General features: G+C 37.8%; 1 protein-coding gene across 1 annotated transcript; it reads right to left on the bottom strand.

The window, feature by feature from the left end:
* TSPAN3 (tetraspanin 3) lies at window positions 1–24,664 on the bottom strand. The gene is made up of 7 exons (XM_049811496.1): window positions 24,481–24,664; window positions 12,375–12,566; window positions 11,233–11,307; window positions 7,503–7,604; window positions 6,226–6,378; window positions 5,884–5,967; window positions 1–969 (listed from the first exon to the last, which is right to left on the bottom strand). The coding sequence occupies exons 1-7, from the start codon at window positions 24,541–24,543 to the stop codon at window positions 877–879; spliced, it is 762 nt and encodes a 253-aa protein (XP_049667453.1). The 5' UTR covers window positions 24,544–24,664; the 3' UTR covers window positions 1–876.

The raw sequence follows: 24,664 nt of genomic DNA, 5'->3' as shown, positions 1-24,664 counted from the left end.
TTTACAGGGAGGATATACAGAGTTTTATTTAATCAGATTTACTATTTACAGTTGAGATCACTTTCACATACTACTTTGCTACTCTACATGGCTACATTGTTTCCAAACCAATTTAAGATCTACAGTCTAACAGTTCACTCAACACATAAAACCGCTCTTCATAGAAAAATGAAATATTTCATTATAGAACAGTAGTGCATACATTATACTCCTGAAAAGCCAGCTTGTATTTTAAACCACTAATGTTTGAAAGATTTGATCTCTGAAGGTCAAAACTGCAGTCACATGATCCTAAAATTTTGGTTATTTTTTTTTTTTTTTTTTTTTTTTTTTTTTTACAATTTTTATATATAAAGTGTACTGGACTTCACTTAAGTGTTTTTAAAAAGTGACACTGGTGAAGGGCAAGATTAAAATATTTTTTTCCCCTCAAATTAAATACAGCTGGCTTCCTTCATACAACTTTGGCCAAAAGAGTTCCATGTAGTGAAGGTTTAATAACTCCTCTCTCTATATGCAAGAATCAGCCAGTTAATGCTTAGAGGTAATCTACCAAAGTAGGCACACATCCTTTGACTTTCATATCAACCAAATTACACTTAACTTGCAAATGGTTCTGAAATTAGAAAGTTTACTAGTATACTAAAACATTTAGATACATGAATAGCTGGCTAAAACAGTGAAAGTCACAGGTAATTATATGGGTGTGTGTAAAGCTGAGCTGTTTTGCCCATCACCAGTGTACAGTACTGCTGTCCTCATCTGCGAAAGGTGTGCTTTGACTAAGCTTAGGGCAAGAAAGCTATTGCAGTAGACCTGGCCCATTCACCTTCCACATAGATGAGATAAGATTGAACTGCATGTTCGCATTCTCTTCTAGGCATAGGTTCCGCCAGTGATGAGAAGTTCGTAGGCAGGATCCCGACTCCTCCTACATAGTACTATACAGGCACACAACATGCCCAGAAGCTATGGAGAAAAAAACAAGAAAACAAGCTGAGTACAAAGAAGGCACTTCCAAGAGATTTAACCTCAGCAAAGAAATTGTCAGCATGCTTTGCAAGACTGTAATTGTCCATAAGGTAAATGGCAACAAATGCACTGCTCTTGAAAAAGCGTAATTTCCTGCTGCAAAAAGCAAGGGCCACAAATTCCAGCCTTATTTTCTTACAAGATTGTCTTGGACATCTTTAATGGAAGTTTTTTTTGTCAGCCAGTTGTATTCTGCCTCAACAATTCAGATAGAAGAAATGACTAATTTTATGAAAGGTACAGATTTAGATACTGTATCTAGTATGAAAAATCAAAGTGAAATTCAAATGCATTAGCCTCTAATTGCCATGATGAAAGAGAGCAAAACTTAAGAGTTTTATGAACCTACTGCACCGTTGAAACCTCTTTCAAATGCTCAATCCCTGTTAACATATCATATTAGAAAGCTTAAGTCCAATGTGAATTATTCACTTCTAGACATTTTCCTGCTGTTAGAATTCACAGTACCATGACGGTTCTGGCAAGTTTGCCAGGAATTTAAGGTTTGATCACCTTGTATACATTTACAAGACTTAAATCAGGTGAATGTCATCATGGATGGAGGGCATGATATTTTACAGAAGTTGCACATTTCCTGAAGATAGAATAAGACTGCACCTACTCAAAAAAAATCAGGTAGTGTTGTGTTCTATGGTTTACAGTAATTGGCAATAGCTTCTAGTACAGCAAGAGATTGTATTGATTTGGTCATATGCATAGAAGTTTATTCACAGATACAAATATTTCATGGGGCTCCTGTCATAGCTCCGGATTATAAAGCATCACCCAGAAGGTAAATAAGTTTTGAAAAACACCAAACAAAAACCCCACCCCCAAAACCCCACCTTGAACAGAAAAGCAAACAAGAATGAAATGAGTGAGCAGACAGCCAAATGTAAAGCTTCTTCACTCATACAGCAAAAACCCAGTGAAACACAGCACCGGGCAAAAGAAGAATTACTTGCTTTTTGTTAATAAAGTCTGATGCAAAGATCACATATGTAACAAGTTTTAAAACAACTAGATGATGGTAGATGCAACACAGTACTCAAGTCTGCTGAAAGACTGAAGAGAGAATGCTTCAAAAATCCTAAGCCTAAATAAGCAGTGATGAAAAAGAGGCATGATGAAATTCTAGTATGAGCTTTTAATTTCCTAGAAAGGAACAAGCTGTAAAGATTAATAATATTCTTTGTCTGGAGTGCATTATCTCCTTTAGATCTATAGCAGAAACCAGCTCGGGTTCAAAAAAGCATATGAAGCGTAACCTAGAGTATGGCACTTCAGCCTGTTGGTAAAACAGCACCTTTCTATACTTTCCATCAGTACTTGCGTGGTTCCAGTTCACAGATTAACTCCCAAATATACATTATATTCATGTCAGAGTAGGAGAAAAAACAGAGTTACATGAGAGAATGCCTCCTCATGGACAGAGCCCTTCCAAGCAAGGAGATAATATCCACAGTTAACAAACCCTTAAGTTAGACTTGTGAGCTGTGACATGTGAGAGTTTATGGTAGTTGCCAGAGGCTACAGAACCCTGAAGAAGGCTTGCAGCCTGCAAGTACAGAAACTTCATCTTTTTCCCTGTTCAAAGCAATGATACAAGAGTGTGCCACAGAAAGACACCTCCTTTAGTCATTTGCTATAATTCTAGCCATGAATTTCAAATACATAAAAGCAGTTCCATCACATTTACAGTTATTCACACAAAGATAATCCTGGTCAATGACTCACTCAAGACATTCAATTTAAATAGAGTTGTGTAAAATCTGAAACAATCAGGTACTGTAATAACTCATGTAATCAACTTTTGGGTTACTATTTAAACCATTTATATCCTCTAGGAGGCCAGTGAGCATAGTCCTAGAATTCAGTGTAAACACTGAAGTAATCCCCATATTTCAACTCTCTCTACAGAAATTGTTTAGCAAGTCATTTTTTAAAATACACTAGCAACTCTAAAACTTTCTCTAAGGCATTTGAGTCTGTTTCTCTTCAGTTTCTACTTAACATTGTGAACAAAAATATTTTACAAGTCTGTATTGAGGAAGGATCCATGCATCCCCCCCTTCTTCAACTTTCAGAGAAGTTTAGACACATCTCCCACAGTCAGAAGGTTTGTTTTGGGGTTTGTGTGGTTTTCTTTTGTTTGTGGTTTTGTTTGTTTGTTTAAAATTTGTCTACTAGCAGTAACTATATTCCATTTGTTTTCACCAAACCCATTTGCCTTTTTTTTTTTTTCCCCTAAAAAAAAGCTCACTGGCTGTATATATACACCAAGCTTGGTACCTTGTAAATGACAACTATAAAAGCTATCTTTAAGAATGAACTCTGCAGCTAATCAAGCAGGACTTCTACTGCACTGTAATGCCTTTGCTCCCCTCAGTTTGCCTCCTATTTCTTAACAGTTCTGTACTGTCACTGTGGTTGAGACCAGGGAATTACTGCACACTGGAAGATCCCCATGGTAACTGAAACATGAACATACCAAAAATTACTTCTATGCAGAAAAGACTAAGCTTTCCACAAAATCCAAGCCTTGCAAAAATTCTCCTCTTCTCAGTCTTTTCATTTTAAAGAAAGTACTGAAGGCTACATTTGTTCCATGTAAGCTATTAGAAGTAATAAACTTTGGACAGCCTTATTGTATAACATACAAAATAACAGTTCAGAGTGGACTCTATGCAGTGAATATAGGAAAGGTAGTAAAATTCACAAAAATTTAAGAAAAACATAATTACTCCTCTAAGTTTACAGGACATGACCTAGGTTACAGGTCATCTGCCAAAGTTTACATTCTTACCTCCATTTCAATCAGCCCCCAAACTATTTTGCAGATAAATCAGGCTAAGTACATACTTAAATTCTGTATTACAAATAAGAGGACATAACTTCTATAACTAACAGAACAGTTCAAATACTGTTTAGTATCAACTTGAGTGAAACTAAAGCCTTTTAAAAACATATAAATTTACAACCATTTGAACTGTGGAGCAAATACACAAGAATATGACCTCTGATAAACTTAAGTGTGAGTACCACTCAGTGAGCGTTACTAGACAGTTACTGGGTATTCCCAACATGCTGTATTCTATATTTATCTTTATTCTATTCATTTTTTGAACAGGTATCATGTAGCTTGTTTCAACTTTAAACAAAAAGATTTCAAAATGCTATACCACAGCAATAGCAAAGAAGTTTCTCTGACACTCTTATTTTCTTGACAAACTGTTTATACGGTATGTACTTTCTGCCAATAGCTTGATTACTGACACAGAGATAAATCAAAGAGTACCCACTGCAGAAGGGATACAACTAACATGCTTGCCTAGAATTGATGAGCCAGGAATAACAGAAGGATGCAAGCAGCCACATTTCCACTGCAAGCACATGTCAGAAATTCTGGCCCAACCCCAGACAGGATTACAACTGTGCTGCATTTTGGGGCAGACCTCATTAATCAACCTCCAAACTCCAAAGCCAGGAATAATGCCACCTCTTGGGATTCAGGTCACCCAGCCTCATAACATATATTTTTTTTTCCTACATAAAAAAATCTCCCACAGTAATCATGGTTGTAGTAAATACCTTCATTTACATTATACAAATGTATTTCAGTGTTCAAGGAGACCAAGTATTGCTTTAACAGTTAGAGTTTTAAGAATGGCAATTAAAAAAATAGTTTCCTTCAGAAGACTGAGCACAGATCTCACCAAATTCGAAGTTCCATAGCTGAAGTAATCTGGTTCTGGACAGTTCAACATTATTACTGTATATAGTATTATATATGATTATATCCTTGTAACATTGAAATAAAAATTTAACCATATTTTCGCAAGACTGTTTGCAAAAGATTATCTACCTTCAAACCTACAATACAGCTCAAAAGCTGCTTTTGAAAACAAAAATACCTAAACTGCCTGACTCAACAGGTACAATGTTTTCTGAGTTCAAATGCTATTATGGGCACAAAAGTAACTTCAAAGTTAGTTTTCAAGTCTCTTGGGATTCAGCATATGTACTACATTTCTCAAAGGCCACAACATTGGGACAGTCTGAAAATAGTGTAATGAATGTACTAAGCCTGCCAAATTGATCAGCATTCAAAATTCCAATTTTACAAGATACGTTTAAGACATTCCTAGTCTTTTTTTAAAAATCTAAATAAATACTGAGACACACATCAGTCTATTTCCTCAGTTAGGTTTTATGACCAGGGTAACTGTAACAATTACGGTTTATGTGGGAGACAGCCTGTCCCCAGTTTTAAGTAGGCAGGGTCTCTAGTTTAGAACCTCTTTTTTTGCTTAAGTCCAGAAACCAATAAATCTTCAAGACAATGCAAAGCTCAGCTGAACAAGAGCAGAGTATGATATCAAAACCCCTGGTGTATCTCCTGGGTGGTCTTGACATTATTTGTATGCCACGAAGCATGTTTAAAACATGCCATGTTTTTTAAATCATCAGTATGAGCTGTTGGAAATTAAATACTGTGGAAATTCTTCAAGTGTTAAATGCCATCAGGGCACATTCATGATACTTAATACTTAAGATAATTGGTTTTCAAGAAGTAATTTACCATTTACATTCTAGTAGATTACTGCATGTAACATTGACTGTTCAGCTATCTTCAAATCTAACAGAACATACATCCACATAGCAGTAGTTTTTAGATCACACATGGTTGAAAAGTTCTGTGTTAAAGTGTTTAGATCCTTTTGACTGATGTGCATTTAGCCCCCCATACCAAGTAGGGACTAAAGCTGTCACCATCCTGCGCATACCTGTAGTAACCTGGACAGCAGTTTCACCTGAGAAAGAGTTTACAGCTAAAGATTACTCTCTTACCTGAATAGCAGCAAATGCTAGTGCTGCCCAGATGACATACATCATGATCTCTTGAAGCTTCTTTACAACCAGAGCCTCACACCCCTGAAAAAAGTAGACTTCTTGTATATCCATCTGGCAAACACTTTTAGGCACCCCCCCCCCACCCCCCCGCCCCAGCATCAAACAGGGCAGAAAGATAAACCAAACACTAAAAAAGTAATTACTTAGTATATCCCTATCATCTATTTATTTCCTGTTAAAGCAAATACACCCAAGACTTCATGCTCCCACTAAAAAGAAAATTAAACGATTGTCAGCAAAAGCACAGGGCTACATAAGTTCATAGTTCAGCGGTCTTACCTCAGAATAAAGGTCCATTGGGCGGGTCAAACTGCCAGTACAATTGCTGAGGGCTGCTTTGCAACAGCTAAGTGGCACACTGTTATTTTTAGTTTGTTTGAACCAGACAGTAGTCTCCCAGTCTGAATAGTTATGGATCCCACAGCAGCGCAGCTGAAAAAACATGCAGGTAAAGAGCCAATGTGTTTATCAGTCAAGGAGTGGGATGAGAAAGCAACTGTAATTGCAATACCAAGAACACAAGTATATAAAGATTAGGCTACCTTTGTTACTTGAGTAACACAAATTATTTGACAGTTACTTAAGCAAATCATAGACTGAGCGTATTGTAAAGGGACCTATAGCCTTAAATCATTTAAGATACTCCTTACAAAATACAGACTTGAAATTCCAGTTCTTGGGGCATATTTGACAACCCACTTTTTTCTCATGCCTCCCAGACAAGAAAAAAGCTTTATTTTTGGCTTAGAACAGCTCTATCCTTAAAGCTTACAACACATGCTTGAAAAAAATCCTTTGCTTTCTGGACATAGTTCTTGCACTCCTCACAGAGCTGTGGTACAGAATTAAAGTTCATTTCATATAAATGCCTGTGTGGCCATATAGAAGGCCTTCAGGAATGAACCAATTAAAAATAAATACAGTTCCATTCTGCTGAGAGCTCATACTCTGTTGCAGTGCTTGGAGTTTTCTTGTGTACAGTGCAGCCTCAGAGGTACTACGTAAGTGTCAATTTACCAGCTTCTTCTCCTTTCTCCCTTTCAGGAAGGATTTTAAGAAAGGTATTAATTAGTAGTATGACTGACTTAAATGCATTAGACATTTAATATGTAAATGTTAGACAATTTTTTGTATTGATGCAATTTTAAGAATATTGAAAGCCCCTGAATTTTCTTTAAGTCTGATCGGTTCTTTTAGCCTTGAATCCACAAGCTTGCAACAGTAGCTTTAGGCTAGAATCAAGAACTTCTTTCCCCGAGCATGTTCTAGATAAACCTGGTGCAGACGTGAGAACATTCTACAATGTTCCATTGCAGAAAGATAGGCAAGTACTAAATATTTGAATCCAAACAATGATTCATAGGTAGCCAGTTACACAAAATGCATCTCCCCATCAACAATGCCATAATTCTACTAATTTTAACTGATTTAAGCTATTTGTTGACCAATCAGCTGTTTCCTAGATCTGTCAGAAGGGAGGAAGATATGCTACACATGTATTAGAGCAACATAGCACCTGTGTTTTAAGGACACAACGGACTGTCTCACAGTCTCACCTGCCTCTGTACATAGTCAATAGCACGACTGGCTGCATCAGGATTTGTCCCATTGTACCCATTATATACTTTCTGAATGCTGCGATCAACTTCATCCTCCACCTGTGAAGTATTAGGAAAGCATATGCATTAGCACACCAAGAGAAGTAGTACAGGTCTAGGTAAAATAATTTCACTTCCAATGATAGCAATTCAGGAAACCAAGGTAACTCCCTATCGCCTGAAATTAGCATACTTTAGTGGTACAGCTTCTTAAAATTCTAACTTGACTTTTGCAAAAATGTTGCTAGCTTGCAGCTAATGGACAAGAAAAAAAACCCAAGGAGCTACCTTCCATGAGATTTTAGACAAAGTAGCTTTGCAATGTATCTCAGAAAGGAAATCGCTTTTATTATGACACTGTGGCAGACATTGCATGAAGTTAAAGGCTCTCTATTAGAGCATGCATTCACCTTTCCACTTCCTCCTACTCCTTCAAAGTTCCAAACCAAAACCAGGATAACCATCTGGGTTAACTCATTCCATTTGGGACCACAAGGATGTAAGTCATATCAGCTGCTCTTCCCATTCTGATTGAAGCACAGGTAAGGTATCAAAGATGAGGTCTTTGGCAGACTATTCTACCCTACAGTGACCAAGCACTCTGTTCAGCCCCAGTCCCCCCACGCTTTCTGAGAAACATTGATGGCAGTACATGGTACATAGCAACAGCTACTGGAATAGCTCCTAAAGCTACTGCAGATGAGTCAAGCTGCTTAAGATGCTGTCAAGTACATGCGTTAGAAATGGATGACATCCAAGAATCATCACTTGTCCCCCAAAAGGCATCTTATAATGCCCATTTTGGAGGAAATATTACTAGAACCTTTTAGGCAGTATGTTTCACTGTGAACTGTTGCTTACACACACAGAAAGTTTGGTGTAGCTAAACATTTGTACAATAGTAAGATTAGAACCAAATTGATTTTTTTTTTTTCCCCTATCACATTCAACAGGAATTATGTGCAAGGAATGTACTCTTAGGGTTGAGCATTAACTAAGCATGCATATTCTTTAGATTTGCAAGTTACAGTAAGAAGGTCTAGCCAACACATCATTCCCTTAAATGCTTAAAGGGAAGAATTTTCTGCAGCGTAGCACAAGCTTCATTCCCCCCCTATCCAAGAGTGTTGGTTATCTTTACAAGTAAATCTGTACCAAGACATATAGGAATAAAAGTCAGTTTAGCCTGCACAGGTAACTTGTTTCAGACTAGTTTAAATTCAATTGTTCAATGATGTAACTAATGTGATTTACAACTGTGATTCATGTAAATAAACAGCTGTTCAATCTGTCATATAGGTTTTTAAATCATTTATTTCAGTGCTTGCTTGTATATAATTTGGCTTATGGTTCAATTAGGGCAACATTATGCCTGAAAGCAATGCAAATTACACACAATTACTGATGAGGACCAATGCTAGCAGATTTTGCAGCAGGTCAGTCAATCGCAGTATGACCTAGGCAGCTTCATGTTTTTCTGAAGGAGTAGGAGTCTGAATTGTATCCACACATGCAGGTTTTCAGAGCATATGGAAACAGTACACAATTTTAAGATGAGTCATTGTATCTTAACTTAAAAGGGCACACTACCACTTTCTTGACACTCAGTCTCACTTGGTACCAACAGTTTTGATGAACAACTGCCATGACTTCAGCATTTCCTTTTGTTTATAAAGTTTTGTTTGGAAGTTTGTACAGTTAACACTAAAGTAATTCTAACGTGATTCAGGTGCCTTTTTCAAAAAACCCAAACAACCCCCCCCAATGTATACACGCCTTGCCATGTCAGAAACAACAGAACAAAACTGGCAAAGCACAGAACTGCCTTATTTATTCTGGCAAAAAATAAAAATCAGAAATCTGAGCAGATTTCACCTCCCAGTTCACTGGTAATAAATTCTAAGTTATTTCTGACACTCCTGTTGCACTTGAAAACAATAGTTGAAGATGTTAAGTACTGGAGGGTAGTAGAAAACTGCCATTTTTACTGACAAACCTGTCTGTCCTTTCAAAAGATCCAAGATTTAGTTTTCAAATATGGACTCCCAACAAATGGCTTAATGCAAGAACATGTTGCCACCAAAAAGAGACTACCTTCCCTCTTCCCCCAAGCTCTGACCCTGCATTAGCTACAGCTGTGAAACTGTACAGTAGCAAGACAAAAATGAGACAACAGGAACACACAGCTGGGACCAATCAAATTTTCAAGTGTGTTATTTCAGATGGGCTAGGGAAGAAAGATCTATGCATCTGCTTTTATCTGCTCTGAATGCTCTTAACTGGAAAAAAGCAAGCCACTTTAAGACTGAACACAGAGAGAATAAGATGACCACAGCTTAGTCCAGATCAGATTCACAGTAATTCCTGAATAACTACACTGTAATACACTATGCTTCTGCAAGTATTGGAGCAGAAGGCAACCATTCAAGTTAACATGTAAGAACTCAACATGTTTCCTGTTCTCCAGAAATTGTACTGCTCTCCTCAGTTGCTTCCAAGGACCACTTTCCACTATAAGCTTCCGAGTCCCAAATGATCTTCTCAGTGCACTGCCAATTTAGCAGAAATCAAATGTAGACCATGAGAAAAACACATCCTGAATTTAAGCGTCACTGATGGAGCATTTCTGTTGAAGCAACCTACTCTAACTGTTATGAAGCCAGATTTAGAACGTATAGGTTCAGGGTCCTCTCAATTGCTGCTTACTCAAGGCAGTCTTGCTTTGTAAACCAAGCAACAACTCCAGATTTTTACTTAATGGTTGTCTCACCATTTCTTCCAGGATAGCAAGAGAAAGCAAGCAGGAGAGAATACTGGACTAGTAAGACCTGGGTTGTTTATATAAACACAGAAGGCCAAAGAAAGGTAAATGGTGTTGTAGTTCAGCTTGCTATTAAGATATCACTGGAGTGTCCTATAATGTGATCATACTACACATCACAGCTAAACACACCTTTTCTTCTAATTTTTTGGCAAAATTTAGACGTAGATGTAAGAAAAGCCAGCGAAACGGTGCAAGTTAGAAAACTCATTTCTTCAAACTACATTGTGATATCTCTAATGCCATGTGGTATATTTCTGCTACGTATTATGCTGCTAGGAACACAATTAATTTCATTTTTCTGGTCCTGTTTCTTAAATTCCAATAAACAAAGAGTAGGATAAGTCACAATTTCTTTAGCCATAACCCTTGTCAACAACCTGTATAAAGCTAGACAGTATACATTAACACATTCAATCTATTTGATTTTATTATTATGCAGTGTTAGTTTGTATACCAAAACACAAGACAACATTTACATTACTGCATATCAAACCAATATGCCCTATGTTCAAATATTGTGCAACCTAAATCATTCACAAAGTCAAAGCATAAATAAATTAGAAGACCATCTGGAAAATGGAAAGGTACCAATTACCATGTCTCCCCTCCGCTGTTCAACTGTAAATGATATATTCCAGCTAGTTTTTTGCCTCCGAGAAAGCCTTCTGCTTTGCTTTAAAGAATACTGTTGTTCTAAATTTTAAGATATTGATATCTCAAATTAACCCACTTGGAGGTTTGGTTTTATTCCCTTAACAAATACCCATTTACAGTTCTACAGAATCCAACACAGTAAAGACTACACCTCTGTATTTTGGTAACAGTTCACAACACACATGTTCACTGAAATTGACAAGTAATTACCTTTGCTCTGTAGATGTAGCCAAGAACCACCACCACAACTTCAGTGATAAAAACCAAGAGCAGGATGATCACAAACTGTAAAATACAATCAAGAGTATTTGTGCAGATAGTTTTACCCATCTACTTCCTGAAAGTCTCCAGACAGATTTTGCTATTTAAACTAATTTTTCAGGTAAAATTTTGATTTAACAGATAACTTAAAGCAGGCAATTAAGTTGATCAAATGAGTCCAGAATTAACTTCATTCAAGAAACTTCAGTGTTCATAGCTTCACCAAGTAATAAGCAGCTGCCCAGTCAGGCAAGTGCTGAGCATTAGGACTGAAAACACCATAATAGAGTGCTTTAATCAAGTGCTTCTTTCAATCTTCTTTCTGTTCGATAAATAGAAACGTCACATCAAAGAAGCTACCCAGACTGTCACTAAGAGTGGTAGATGGACTAGGGGAATGTTTCCTCAGTTTAAGCCCTGTAGCAACTGACAGAGACAGCAAGCTATGCATTTGTCTTGGTACATTTAAGAGCACTTTTAAGATAAACTGTTAAAGAAGTCTACACAGTATTCAACAAACTCCCCCCGCCCCCAAAAAAGTGCAGACAGTTTAAATGCTGGCACCTCTTCTCTCCTACCTAATTCTCAAGCTCAAATTACAATTAAAATGCTTGGAAACACATGACAAAATACTGCAAACAAAGCATCTAAATTAAGCCATACAGAAAAATATTTAGGCATCATAACAACGTTCAGTTAACCTCGATGCAAGATACTTAAAACAAGAAGGTTCCTGGTTCACCTTTCTCTGTCCAATTTCAGCTTTTCAAACAGAACGAAGTGAGACATAAAAACTGTTATGACTTGATGATTTTTTTTAATATTTTTTTTTTTTTTTTTTTTGAGACAACCACAGTTCTAAAAAAGGTAAAACTGAGGAGCCTGCTGCTGCCAGCACTGGCTAATTTAACACCATTATTCAGAACAGAAAATTGAAATAAGATGTTCATAACAAAATGTAAGGGGAAAACATTTAAGGCCATAAAATAATATTAGAACAAACTTAAGATTTTTTTTAGAAGTCTATTAAAAGGTAAGGTGACCAAATATACAACAGCCAGACATCATCATATAAAAACTCTGCAACTTACCGTAGCAAGTCCACAGCGACTTTCTCGAATTGTGGCACAGCACCCAATAAGTCCAATAATAAAAAGAAGTGTTCCCACAGCTATGATAATAACTGCTGGAATTAGTGTGTAGACATCTTCAAAGAAGTGATCATAGTCATCATATGTGATGAACACATAGGCTCCCACGTAGCACAGTATGCCTGCTGCTGCCTACAAGAGACATAAGACCATGGTAAGTTTCTTTGAACAACAAACCCTTCTTTCGGCAAGGCTACTGTGCCTCAGAAATTATTTGTTTTTACATTTCAACATCTTTGACAGGTTATAGCATTTGTTGATTAGGAACATCTCAAATGGAGGCCAGCCAGTAGTTTTCAAACCACATTTCATCTAGGCAGATTTAGTTTTGACTACTACACTATGGAAGTCTTCTGAGGCACATAGTCAAGAAATGAGGGTAATCATGCTTTGAGCGCCAAAACCTTGCTTCCTGTTCCCAAGTACTTCCTTCCCATGCTGTCAACTAAACTTTCTACATATTTTAACATTCACAAACTGTCTTATACTTTTGAGAACAGGATTCCAGCCCCTCCAAGCAGCAAGTTACTTGCTATTCAACAGCTTTTCAGAACATGCATGCAGTTCTTTTATCTGCCATTATTTACCTACTACTTATTCTTCCATTTTGCTGATTCCTACCCATGATTTAATATTAGAACAGAATAGATACACACATTGCAAACTTTAAGCTCTGCTATGGAAAGATGAACTGCTAGAAAAAACAGCCTTTCTGAAGCATTCACAGCACTGGAAAAACTGATTTTAATCAACAAAGCAGCTAGGAACAAATATAAAGCACCAAATATTAAAAGACAGAATCAAATACCTAGAGGCACATACCACAACACTTTTAAAAGTGATGTTCTCAGAAGGATTGTTGTGCAAAATGGTCTCTATTAAACAAACAAATCACTTAAAGTTACTGCAAACGAGAGCTGTAGGATGGATCTGCCACTATGTAGATTTAAGACACCAAGACAAAGCACTCCCATCATTCTGACATGACTTTACCTCCCTTACAGTTATAGGCATCCCAACACATAAATACTTTCATTAACTTTCAGCTGAGCAGACCTAGTGAAGGACAGACAGCTGTTGCATGACAAGCCAGCTAACATACATTTACTTCAAAGTAAAGGACTTTATCAATTTCTGCTTTACAAGTGTCTTTCATAACCATCTTCACACTTGCTGCAGAATGAAACAGTCCCGCTATATATTAAAATGAAGCACTTACGTTCAGTTGATTTGCAATGATGGATAATATAATTTCAATATTTAATGACATACTTTTCTGATGTCCCAATACAAGGCTAAGCTAAAACAATCCACTCAGAAGATGCAATGACTAAGCTATGACCTCGCAAATTTAATTTTGCTGTAAAGGGTAGTGGTCCCCATTACAATCCAATCCACACCCTGGACACCAGAGTTCACTCAACTGGAATATTACATGTCAGCTTTCATCTGAGGAAGAATACTGCAGGCTGCCTCCAGCCCTCCTTTCCCACTCAGTGGACCTGTAACTACCCCTATCCCTGAGCACTAGGTAGCACTGAGGAGAGCAGACGTATATAGCTAGTTCCAGTGTAATACAAGACTGGGTCATGCTATTGTAGAATCAAAGAATCAATTAATAATTCAGGCCAGAAGGGACCTCTGGAGATCATTTAGTCCAATTTCCTGCTCCAAGCAGGGTCAACAATGAATTCAGATCAGGTTGCTCAAGGCTTTGTCCAAAGTCTTGAAAAATCCAAGGATGGAGATTCCACAGCCTCCCTGGGCAACCTGTCTAGTGTGACACAGAACAAGACAAGCCATAAGATGACTGGTACCTAGTATTTCAGCACTGTTTGCTACTATGTACTGGGTGTACTGCAATATCACTGCAACTACTTCTTATAAAACAATGCTGCACAAACACTACTAGAATAATACTTCACATACAGAATATCCCCTGCAGCACTTCGTTATAGAAACAGTATGTCAAAGAAAAAGGTATTAAGAGCCAGCTCAAAAGTATCATCGCTTCTGCATGGATTTGAACAATGCATTTCACCTCTCTTTCTGCAGTGAAGTGTGTACTCCACAGGAATCTTAAAAGCATTCAGGAGGCTCAGATTCATCTAATAAAAGGTGCTATGCAGACACAACTGTAGTGAAACTGAAAATTCAGTAACAGTCAAAGACCAACAGCAAGACATCTTCTCCAGACAAGAAAATCTGAAGTGAACAAGCTATTACAAAATTGCCCCTTTGCACAAAAGATGTTGAAATGCTAATCCAACTATACAAATCCTACCATGTTAGGTACAACATGGCAAAATGCAGACATACAATTTCTGTACACAAAGCAAAGATTCAAAGTAGTGTCACTGAACAATGGAATTACATTAACTGTTGCCTAGCAATGAAGCCTGTGAATGACAGGACAGTGATGTAATCTCCCATTTCTAAGAACTAAAATGCTTGTTAGAAATATGGTATATTGCAAGGTGGCAGATGAAAAAACACAGCTGTGGCTGGCATCAGGCACAGAAAATATACCACAAAACTGAAATCAGAACCATTTGTGAACCCCTTTGTCCTTCTCTGTTGTGTGAAATTTAAGTGGCTTCCTTCTTCTCTAAGAAAGATCTGGTTCATAAACTGCATGAGCACATACATTTAAAGAATGCATTTCAAACAAAATAGAAGTTTAACCTTTTAAAACACCCTGTCTACAGGTGTTAGCTTTCCTTCCCTACTTCAAGCAGCACATGCATTTTAAGAAACTTTGCTCCTGCAGTTTTATGCCAGATGAGTCTGACAAGTACAGAGATTAAATACTGTCTCAGAAACTAAGAAAAGCCACACTCCGTGCTTGTTAAAAGAAATAGTATTTTGTAATGACTACTGGAAAGGTAGATTTTTCTTTAGACTTCTCAGATTAAAGCAGCCTGGTCCGAAGGCTTCACGAAATCCTTTCCACACATGGTAACTATAATGACTAATCGCCATGACAGCATTTGGCCTTAGGTTTTGCTTCTAAATAATGTTGTGGAACTGGTGTTTCTGTGGAAGAAGCTACAGAATTTTGGGAACAGCAGTGTGCATTCATATGTCTATAAACCTTGCACTAGAATCATGAGCAAGTTGAAGATAAAGACATTGCCTCTACTTGATGAAGTGACCAAACCCTTAAAAATTACTGCTATCTCTTCCTCAGAATCACTTCAAAAAGGAATGTTGGGGGCGGAGGGGAGGTCCTAAAAGCAAAGGTACCTGCTGGCACTTTCACAAGTTTTAAAAGCTATGAAGATTAAACTGTGATACACAGGAAAGGAGTTTTAACGCTATTTTTGAACAGGTACAAGACCTAGTCTATCACAGAACAATGAAAATGGCAACACTACCCAGTTAGCTTGAAATGCCTTCCCTTTTCCTTTCACATCATAACCACAGAATGCTTACCGTTTTCTTCAGCCTGCTCTAAACAAGGAAGGGGGGAGGTCTCTAAATCAGTATTTTAGCTGGGATTAGGAAAGTGGTTTTGAAGCAATCCTTTTTGCTCATCCTTTGATGATTTTTCACTCACTAACTTCTGGTTTGCATCACTGAATATCTTTGGAGTGCATAACAGAACTCACTTTGGATGAAACTAAACCAGAAGATGAGTGCATTTACTGTGCTAACTGCTAACAGGTGTTCAGTCAAGGGGACCAGACTAGCCTGAGGTCCTTCCTTTTTCCCTCCCCTCAACTCAGTAGTTTCAACATCAAGTCCTCAGCACAAGTGGGTTTTGCTTCACCTCCACAGTACCATGTTATATGTTAATGGAAATAAAGCATACTGTGACAACAGATAAAGACAAAGAGCTAGTTTTACCTGTACAAAGTATGCAATCTGCATTGATCAGTGATGCACCAGTTAAGTGCACATTTATTGCCTGTTGCAACCTAAGAATAAAGTCGAAAACATGCTTTTTAAAAGAGAAAAAAACCCCAAAACACCAAACCAGTAGCATGCGCTTAAATAGTTTGCTTCTCAAAAAGGAAATTATCTAAAGAAACTGAAATCTGCATCACAAGTAAAGACAAAAGGATATTTTAAAAAAAAAAAAAAAAAAAAATCACAAAATAATCCAAATCTCAACATTTATTATCCAGCAGAATAAACAGTAAATTTGCAAGTCTGAACTTGCTCAAGTCAAAGACATTTGACTAAAAAGCTGTCACATTTACAATCATGCATTTCCTATCATTAAATGGAAGCCAAATATATGAACTGTGCACAGTTCAAGTAAGTCTTTGATAAACAGGGCTTGAAGGAAGAATGCTCGAACTTAATCTGCTCAAGGCTCTGAATAGATATTGCAGCAGTTCCTGAATCTGTGCCAGGTCACATGCATGCTCTAGGGAGATGACTGGTTATTCAGCATTCACGCATCCTTTTAGAGTTGTTTGCATCTAACTTGCAGTACTGAACCTGAAGTGGCATACTCTTACTTTAGGATGAATTAACCTTTAAAAGACTGACAAGACAAGTACAGTCAATGAAGACAGTTTGTTGCAAAAGGCTTGAACAATTAGACATCCTTTTCATCAAAGGAAATTTTAAAAATACAGAGGCCTCAGTTCAGAAAAAGCTTGATATTATTGCTTTGGCATGAGCCACTGAGGAGTTGTTAAAAGCCAAACAAGTATGCAAAGAACTGGAAGGAAAACTGAAAGATCTAATGACACAATGATACAGGTGATGATAAATATTACTCAAAGCATTATAGGAAAGCATATTTAAAATTTGGGGTTCTTGGAGCGAGTAAACTTCCCAGCCCATCTTTGGGCTGGTATAATACAGCCTCTTAAGCCCATACCTGTTTCACAAAGTCAGTTTTCACCTTTCACAGGCACCGAGATATACAAAGCTACACACTGTCTAGATGCACCTTGAAACAGTTTCAGGTTTGGTGTTTTTTGTTATTGTTGTAGGTGGATTTTTTGCTTGGTTGATTTTTTTCTAAGTAGGCTGCAAACACACACCAAGAACTGCTTTCATGTTTTCAGTAATGCTCACACACTACAGCAGTTTGAAAGCTAGAAATCTGGCTAGCTAAGATGATGACTGGTAAGAAAGATATTTAAACTACTTTTTGTGTTGAGGATTTCTGTATCAACCATGGACACTGCAGCTCCATTTACAAATTAGTGCTTCCCTATACTACCCTACTAATGTTGCCCCCAAACATACCTGATGAAAACTTGTCCAAAGATTTCATATCTTTAGAAAGCATTGTCCTTCACGTTACTTTTGCCGTTTACCTTGCTATCGGATTTTCTTCACTTTGGGCCCACAAGAGAACCCACAAAAAAGAGGTTTTGAAAATTTTTTTTGCACCCTTACAATTAACTAGTCCAAACAATAGTGTTTGTCCATTTAGAATCTGCATTTTATTCACTGTTTTAAGAAAAACACATACTCTCTAAACAAGAGAACTAAGGTAGCAGCAAAGTATTGTATGTTAGGAGAAACACACCTGATGTCCAATTAGGTAAGAGGAATATTCCACCTTTTTGGCAAGGACACCTACTTATAGATTCCTACTACTGCCAACTTTACCATTGATGATTGGTAAATTTTGGTAGTAATACAGATAGCACTCTAAGCCCTATTTTTGTTCATTCCACTACTAAAACATCTTTCATGACAGGGATTGTAAAGTACACCTATGGTATAGTCAGATAGACTATGTGTATCATCACCGATAAAAAGCAGCAAAAAAAAAAGTAAGAAAAAAAAATCTTCCACACTAATGGTCCCTCATCTTTTCTGCCTGGATCCTGTCCTAGGACCATCTTCCCAGCCTGTGTATTTGTGTATTGCTTTTGTTATGTTAAACTTCAGTGTATCTTTGTTCTCACTGCCTTTCTAGTCTGACACAAATATTTATTTTATTTTTTTTTTTTTTTAAAGAAAGCATACACTCCAGGAGAGATTTTTGAGAGTCTACAGTTATATCAGTTTCATTCTTCATAAGTTACTTTTCTCCATGCATACCAAAGCCTGAACATTTCCTACCCATAAGTAGGGACACTGGTATTGTGGTTTGCCACCCAATTTTTGGGCTTCTTAGAACAGTATATTAAAAAGTGTTTTTTCCACACTACTACATTATTTGACTTCAACTGTATTTCTCCGGTATTTTCAGTCCTCTCCAACACTGGTGTATTCATAGCCCAATTATTGTCAGACAGAGAAAGAATTTTCCTGATTCGCTTCTTGAAGTTTTTCTTTCAGCTATCTGTCCTTCAAAATCTAGTTCCTCAGTTTTAACTTCAAAGGCCCTATAGGATATTTCAGCTGTTTATTTCTCTCACATTCTTTTGAGCACTTCGCTACTCCGTTTGTCCCTCTTCACTCCCCTGGGAAAACAAAACACACTCATACTTGACATTATTTTCTCTACTTGCTTAAACTGGTGCCCATCCACCTTAGAACCCAATGGTTTCCTGACACTCTTCTACTTTGTTCTCATCAGTAATAATTTAACTGGAACACTGAGCTATAACTGTCTTACAAAATCCTCTGGCAGAAAACCAGCAATTCCATTCAACTTTGTAACATCGTTAGAAATATTTTGAAGGCTTATAAACAAAGCCACGTAAAATTCAAGTAAGCCTGACTGCTTTGTCTATATAGCCTAATTCAATTCTGTAACAGTATGCATAGAAACCTCAACTTCAAATGCTTTTGCAGTTAAAGCAAAAGGCTGAGCTAGGCTGCCTTTGCACCTGGCATTACATATTTTAAGTATCACTAATTGCAAGAGGCAGCGCACCAGCAGACTGAGTATTATTATTTTTTTTCACTAGAAGAGATGTTAACAATATAGCCACTCGTTTACACCTATTTAGTCATCAGGGTTGTAACTCGACCTGGTGCTCAATGGTTTCCAGATTCCTTGCCCTGTGCCTCCATGCTAGGAAGTTTCACCAGGTAAAGCAGTATTTCAAATTCCATGTACTACTCAAAGATATCACATGCAGCTTTGCAAGTTGTTTTTGCTTCTGTTAGGTACGAGCTCTACTTTTAAGCACAAGACCAGATGCAGAGAGTCCTGAAAAATCTCAGACAAAGACTTGAAACTCATCCAGCGAAGAAACGTTAAGTGATACTACCACGTTACTTAAAGGCAAATCGAAGCCTTACTGAATCAGGGCCTGCCCCATGTTTGCTACCTGAAAATTCATGTCCAAATATTGTAAGAAAATCACTCGGTGAGGGCACAACACTTCAAGTTTTAAATCCTAATTTCCTTAATGCACAGGATTCCACACCATTACACAATCCTGCAAATACACTCACTTCACTACTATAGCAGCAGAAGCACATAACATTCAACTTCCACATGCAGAAGTGACTGTCCTTCAGGGCAAAAAAGGCTTCAGTCAAGTAATCCCCCATAGGTAGCCTTTGGGATGATCTGCCAATTATAGTCTTTGATCACCAAAAAAACCTCTCAAGAAGTCTCTTCACTACCCCAGCTTTTAAAGTCCAGAAACAATTCTCAAAGTCCCAGTAAAACAGAAAAATTATTTGGCTTATTCCTATGTGTAAGAGGAAATGAGCTACTTTTCCTTCTACTGCTAAATTTCAATGAATTTTCCTGTTGCTGCATTTTCTTTATTCTTTTCTACCAGAAACCCAAACCACACTACATAAACAGATAGCTACAGCTTCTTGTACGGATAGCACAGATAGTTCCTCTAAGATAATACTACATAATTTCTAATACTATGGCTACTGTACTGTGTTGAGCATGCGTAAGTTGTACACTGAGCACAGAACTGTAGAAAGCATTCTTGCTGTACAAAACCAAAGCATTGAGATTTCTCTAAACAATCATTCCAAAGAATGTTTTATAAAAGCTTAGTCAAATGAACTGTAAAATCAATTATTTCAAGTCAGTTAAATAACTGCAAGAGCAAATTAGTTCACAACTACTGAGTTATAAAAGTATTGCAGAAGCAGAGTTCATTCCTTTCCTCAAGAAGGAGGACATAGAGGTGGCAAAAAAAAAAAACCTCAAAGCAAGCACAGTGTATTAGGTACTGTTTTAGCAGAGCAGGCTGTCAAAGTACATATATTCTTCAGGAATATAAAACAGACAGACCCCCTTTTCTGATGCAAGGCTATAAGCATCTCTAAATATTTTCTCCTTCTATCCTATATCCTAAACGTAAGCCTGAAAACATTTCCCTAGAATTTTTGTCTTTACCTCATTTCTCCAAACTGCTTTCAACAGAACTATGCAAGTCACCCAGTGAAGCCTTAAATTAAGAGTTCACAAAAATACATTTGACAGCAGACTTCAGATATTTGTTCCAGGTAAACTCATTTCTTCCTCTTTCAAATCAATGCAGACCTTAACAAAAGTTTTTTCTAAAAAACATGCTATCCTCAAATACTTTATGACCATCTTTTATTTGTACTTGGTCATCAATTCAACATTTCATTAAGATATCAAAAAATATTTCTGATTATCAACTACTATTTTTTTGTGACTACAGTTTAATGTTTTCCTGTCATATCAGTCATTCTAATCTGTACCCACTGAAAAAAAACCCACACCACGTCCTATATCTTCAGACAGATTGGTCAACATTGGGACTTCCACTCAACCAAAAATATTTCTGAGAATACAGGTACCAGAAGCTTCATTATTTTTATTTCTAATATGTACTGTCTTTCACTTAACAATTACTTCCAATTACTTCCTTTCCTTAAAGAAAAGGACTTAGCATCATCTGAATGAAAATGAAGTCACTAGTCGACCAAATAGATCTTGTGCAAACTTAAGACAAGAAAGGTCAAGTGAAGGATTGTTTTTCCTTTGCTATTTATCATATCTACCCCAAAACTAATTCACAACAACAAAACACTAACAAACATATTCATCTGGTCTGTATTCCTCTGATCCTTCCAAGAAGGGCAAGTTTTAACTTACGCTTATCAATGCATTTCTTTGTAAAGTACCTTTGAGCTTATGCACTCTTTGCCAAATTATCCAAAATTCAAATAAGCATTTCACGCAAGATCTCTATCATGCTACCCTTGATGACTACTACTCATGCTGCTTTTTTCCTGCAGTACTTTGTTTTTAAGGCAATATATGTGTCTACAGTAGATGTACTCGATGCTGGACACCCCTGCAAATACAACTCAGCTAAACTGTCAAAGTACCACACCAAAAACTTGGGAATGTAGGTAAAGTCCATCCAGTTTTCTGTATGATAAACTAGCACCTGTCCTGCTGTGAAAGGAAGACAGTTTCTGCAGCCTACTTTCTCAAAAAAAAAAAAAAAAATCCCGTAGTAATTATTAACATGTAGGAATGTACAAGAAATTAACAGGATGTAAAAAAAGTTTTCATGAGACTATACAGAAACAAGATGACTGTTTTGTAGTGTCAACTAGAAAAGTTAGTAAGTATCACTGGCAAACTGAGTGAAGTTTGGGTTATTAAAGTCAGCAGTCACAGATAATGAGTGGGTATGGTTATGACCTGTCAGCAAGCCTGATCTGCCTTTTTCAGAAGGCTTGAAAGAAATTTTTAAAAAAGAAAGAAATTACATGCTAGACTACAGAATATAACAAAAACATCTCTGCTTTTTCTTCAGCAGCAGAAGTGATAATTTTCTGAACATCTAGCACTCATAAGACAGCTACCAAAGCACTCTGAACATTCACATCCTTGCACAAATTTGAGACCCATGGCGGGGCATGCATGTGTGTGTTGTAACTCACTTTGATCAGCTACTCTTGCGGAACTTTCGATAGCAAACTACGCAGAAGCAACCTGCTATTACTACCGACAACCGTGAAGATGATGATAATATGCAACATTTATATATGATAACCTATAGAGACACATTAAATTTATAAATGCAATTAAAGGACGTTTCATAGTTACTTGACCAATTATAGGCAGTTACCTATTGTCAAGTCTCAGTGGAAACCTGGATGATCCAATTTTGATAATTAGAACTACAGAGGAATGACAAGCAAAAGATTTCTGTAACAGCACAGAAGCAATTACATTGTCAACAAGATGGGCACCAAATGTTAACATACACAGTCAGCTCAGTCAACAAATGAAACATGCTAGATCAAGAATTCTTCTTTCTCTTTTACCATTTAAAAATGAAGATATACTACTTCTGATGAAAGTATGTAGATTTCCTATTTTTAGGCTATAGCTTGCTAAAGAGAGGAAGAACATTGATTTTTGTAATTCTTACTTTGAGAAAGCCTGCCTCATTCGACATGCAGCTGATGAGCCATAAGGTTGTTCCAGCACAAGCAACTTATCTGCCAAAAAGCTATCAGCACAAGTTGACTTCTTAGGCTGGAGATGGTTTACATAATATAAGATCAGTGACATTTTAATTTGACATGAACTACATGCTATCTAAATACAATCTGTCCATTTTAAATTAAGTAAAGTTTGTCTCAAAAAGTCATTAAAAATTCTAAGTGCTAAATAGATAAAGAAAAATTGCAAAGCCCTAAAGAAAAATCTACTTCAAGATGCCATTAAGAATGCAACTCAAACAAGCCCAGTCAAAAACTTTAAGTATGATGTAGCAGCTATTAAAAAGCTTTTTTAATGCCATTTGCAACTATGCATGTAACAAAAAGCCACACCCAGCAAACGAGATTCCAAACAAACGGCTGTACTAAAAGGTTGATTTAACTACCTCATACTTCAAAGATAAAGAATGGAGCCTATACACCTCAGCCAAAATTACAGACTCCTAATATGCACCACTTAGTCAAATATGCCTCATATTTACTGGTCATCTCTCTGAACAGCTGTATACAGAAATCCTGGTGACCCTGCACAGTTATGCATTTCCCTGACGATGATTCATTTTTAGGCGCCCATGAGAGGCATTCCTTTGTAAAAAATTAGACAACAACATTTATCTATCCTGTAACACTTATTAGATTTCAACATTAAATGACGTAGCTATATATACCCACATTTTTCTGTTCTACTATCTTGTTACCACTATCACTTTTTCAAAGCTGAAATCTTTGAACAGCTGGCACAACAGATCTTCTGTTCTTGGAGCTGGGATTAGAGGATGAGAAACACAGTAGTTAAATGCAGAAAAGGAGTTCTTAAAGTCTACAGAATATTCTTTCATTTGATTCGATTTAGTTAGATTTATGTTGTTCTGACAGGCCAATTATTACAATGAATATAATGCCAAGCTACAGCCTGCGTGTCCATCCCGAGAAAGGTCGTTTACAGCAATCTACTATTCCATCAACCCGCCTAAGCTTTTGTCCTACCATCAGCATGACTGTAGTCGTGGAAGGTTTAAGCGACGCATAAATACTACAATACAACTGTGGTTACTAGAAGTGAAAAATAAGACTTGTTTTTGGACTCCTAAGTTATCTCTTTCTCTCTCCTAATGTTGTGTTAAAAATACAAGGAAGAAAACGGTGCTCCATACTTACCGCTAAGTATTTGGGACAGATGTCCTTAAATTCGGAGGCCAAAAACTAAACGGCCGTAACAGCTCTACAAAAATTAAACTGGCAGAGACCTGAAAAATCTCAATAATGCCACTCAAGCTGTATTCAATTACACAAGCGTCTCTACCTCAAGATCTCTAATGCTCCTTAAAACCTTTTTTGACAGGCTACTAGGGCAACAGATTCTGCTTCATCCACCTCCGAACTTGTGGGGGGTGGTTGGGAAGGAAGGGACTGCGCCCGCCGCTGAAACACGGGGCCCCGCGAAGGGGCACAAGGCGACTGTTAAACAGAAAGCTTTTAAATACAAACTGAACCGGCGAGGCGGCGGGAGGCTCCCAGCTGCTACCGTACGTGAGCGAGGACCGGACAGAGACGAGACGGCCCGGCCCGGACCCGCAGCGCCCTCAGGGCCGGGCCTCGGCGCCACGACCGACCCGGGCCCGAGCCCTCCCCTCACCGCACGGCTGAGGGGGAGACAGCCCCGCGCCCGGAGACCCCGACCCTCCCCATCCCCAGCTGCCCCCGGACTCACCCAGAAGATAAGGTTAAGGAAGACCAGGACAGTTTTGGAGGAGGTGATGCCGCACTGCCCCATCGCGCCTGCCGCCGCCCCTCAGCCTCCGGGCGCGCCGCTCTCCTCAGCTTCCCTCCGCTCCGCTCCCCTCAGCTCCGCTCCGCCACCAGCCCCGCCCCACGTGACCCAGGCGAGCCCAGGC

Source organism: Accipiter gentilis, chromosome 10 (assembly GCF_929443795.1).
Source record: "Accipiter gentilis chromosome 10, bAccGen1.1, whole genome shotgun sequence".
Classification (NCBI taxonomy): Eukaryota; Metazoa; Chordata; class Aves; order Accipitriformes; family Accipitridae; genus Astur; species Astur gentilis.
This window is presented reverse-complemented; position numbering and strand designations above follow the sequence as displayed.

What these genes read in the sequence shown, in the direction of transcription:
- TSPAN3 (XM_049811496.1), bottom strand. Translation starts at nt 24,543, where the DNA reads ATGGGGCAGTGCGGCATCACCTCCTCCAAAACTGTCCTGGTCTTCCTT. An exon ending in TCCTTAACCTTATCTTCTGG is followed by an intron (nt 12,567 to 24,480) that starts GTGAGTCCGGGG and finishes TGTCTCTTGTAG; the next exon opens with GCAGCAGCAGGCATACTGTG. An exon ending in GCTACATCTACAGAGCAAAG is followed by an intron (nt 7,605 to 11,232) that starts GTAATTACTTGT and finishes AATACTTCACAG; the next exon opens with GTGGAGGATGAAGTTGATCG.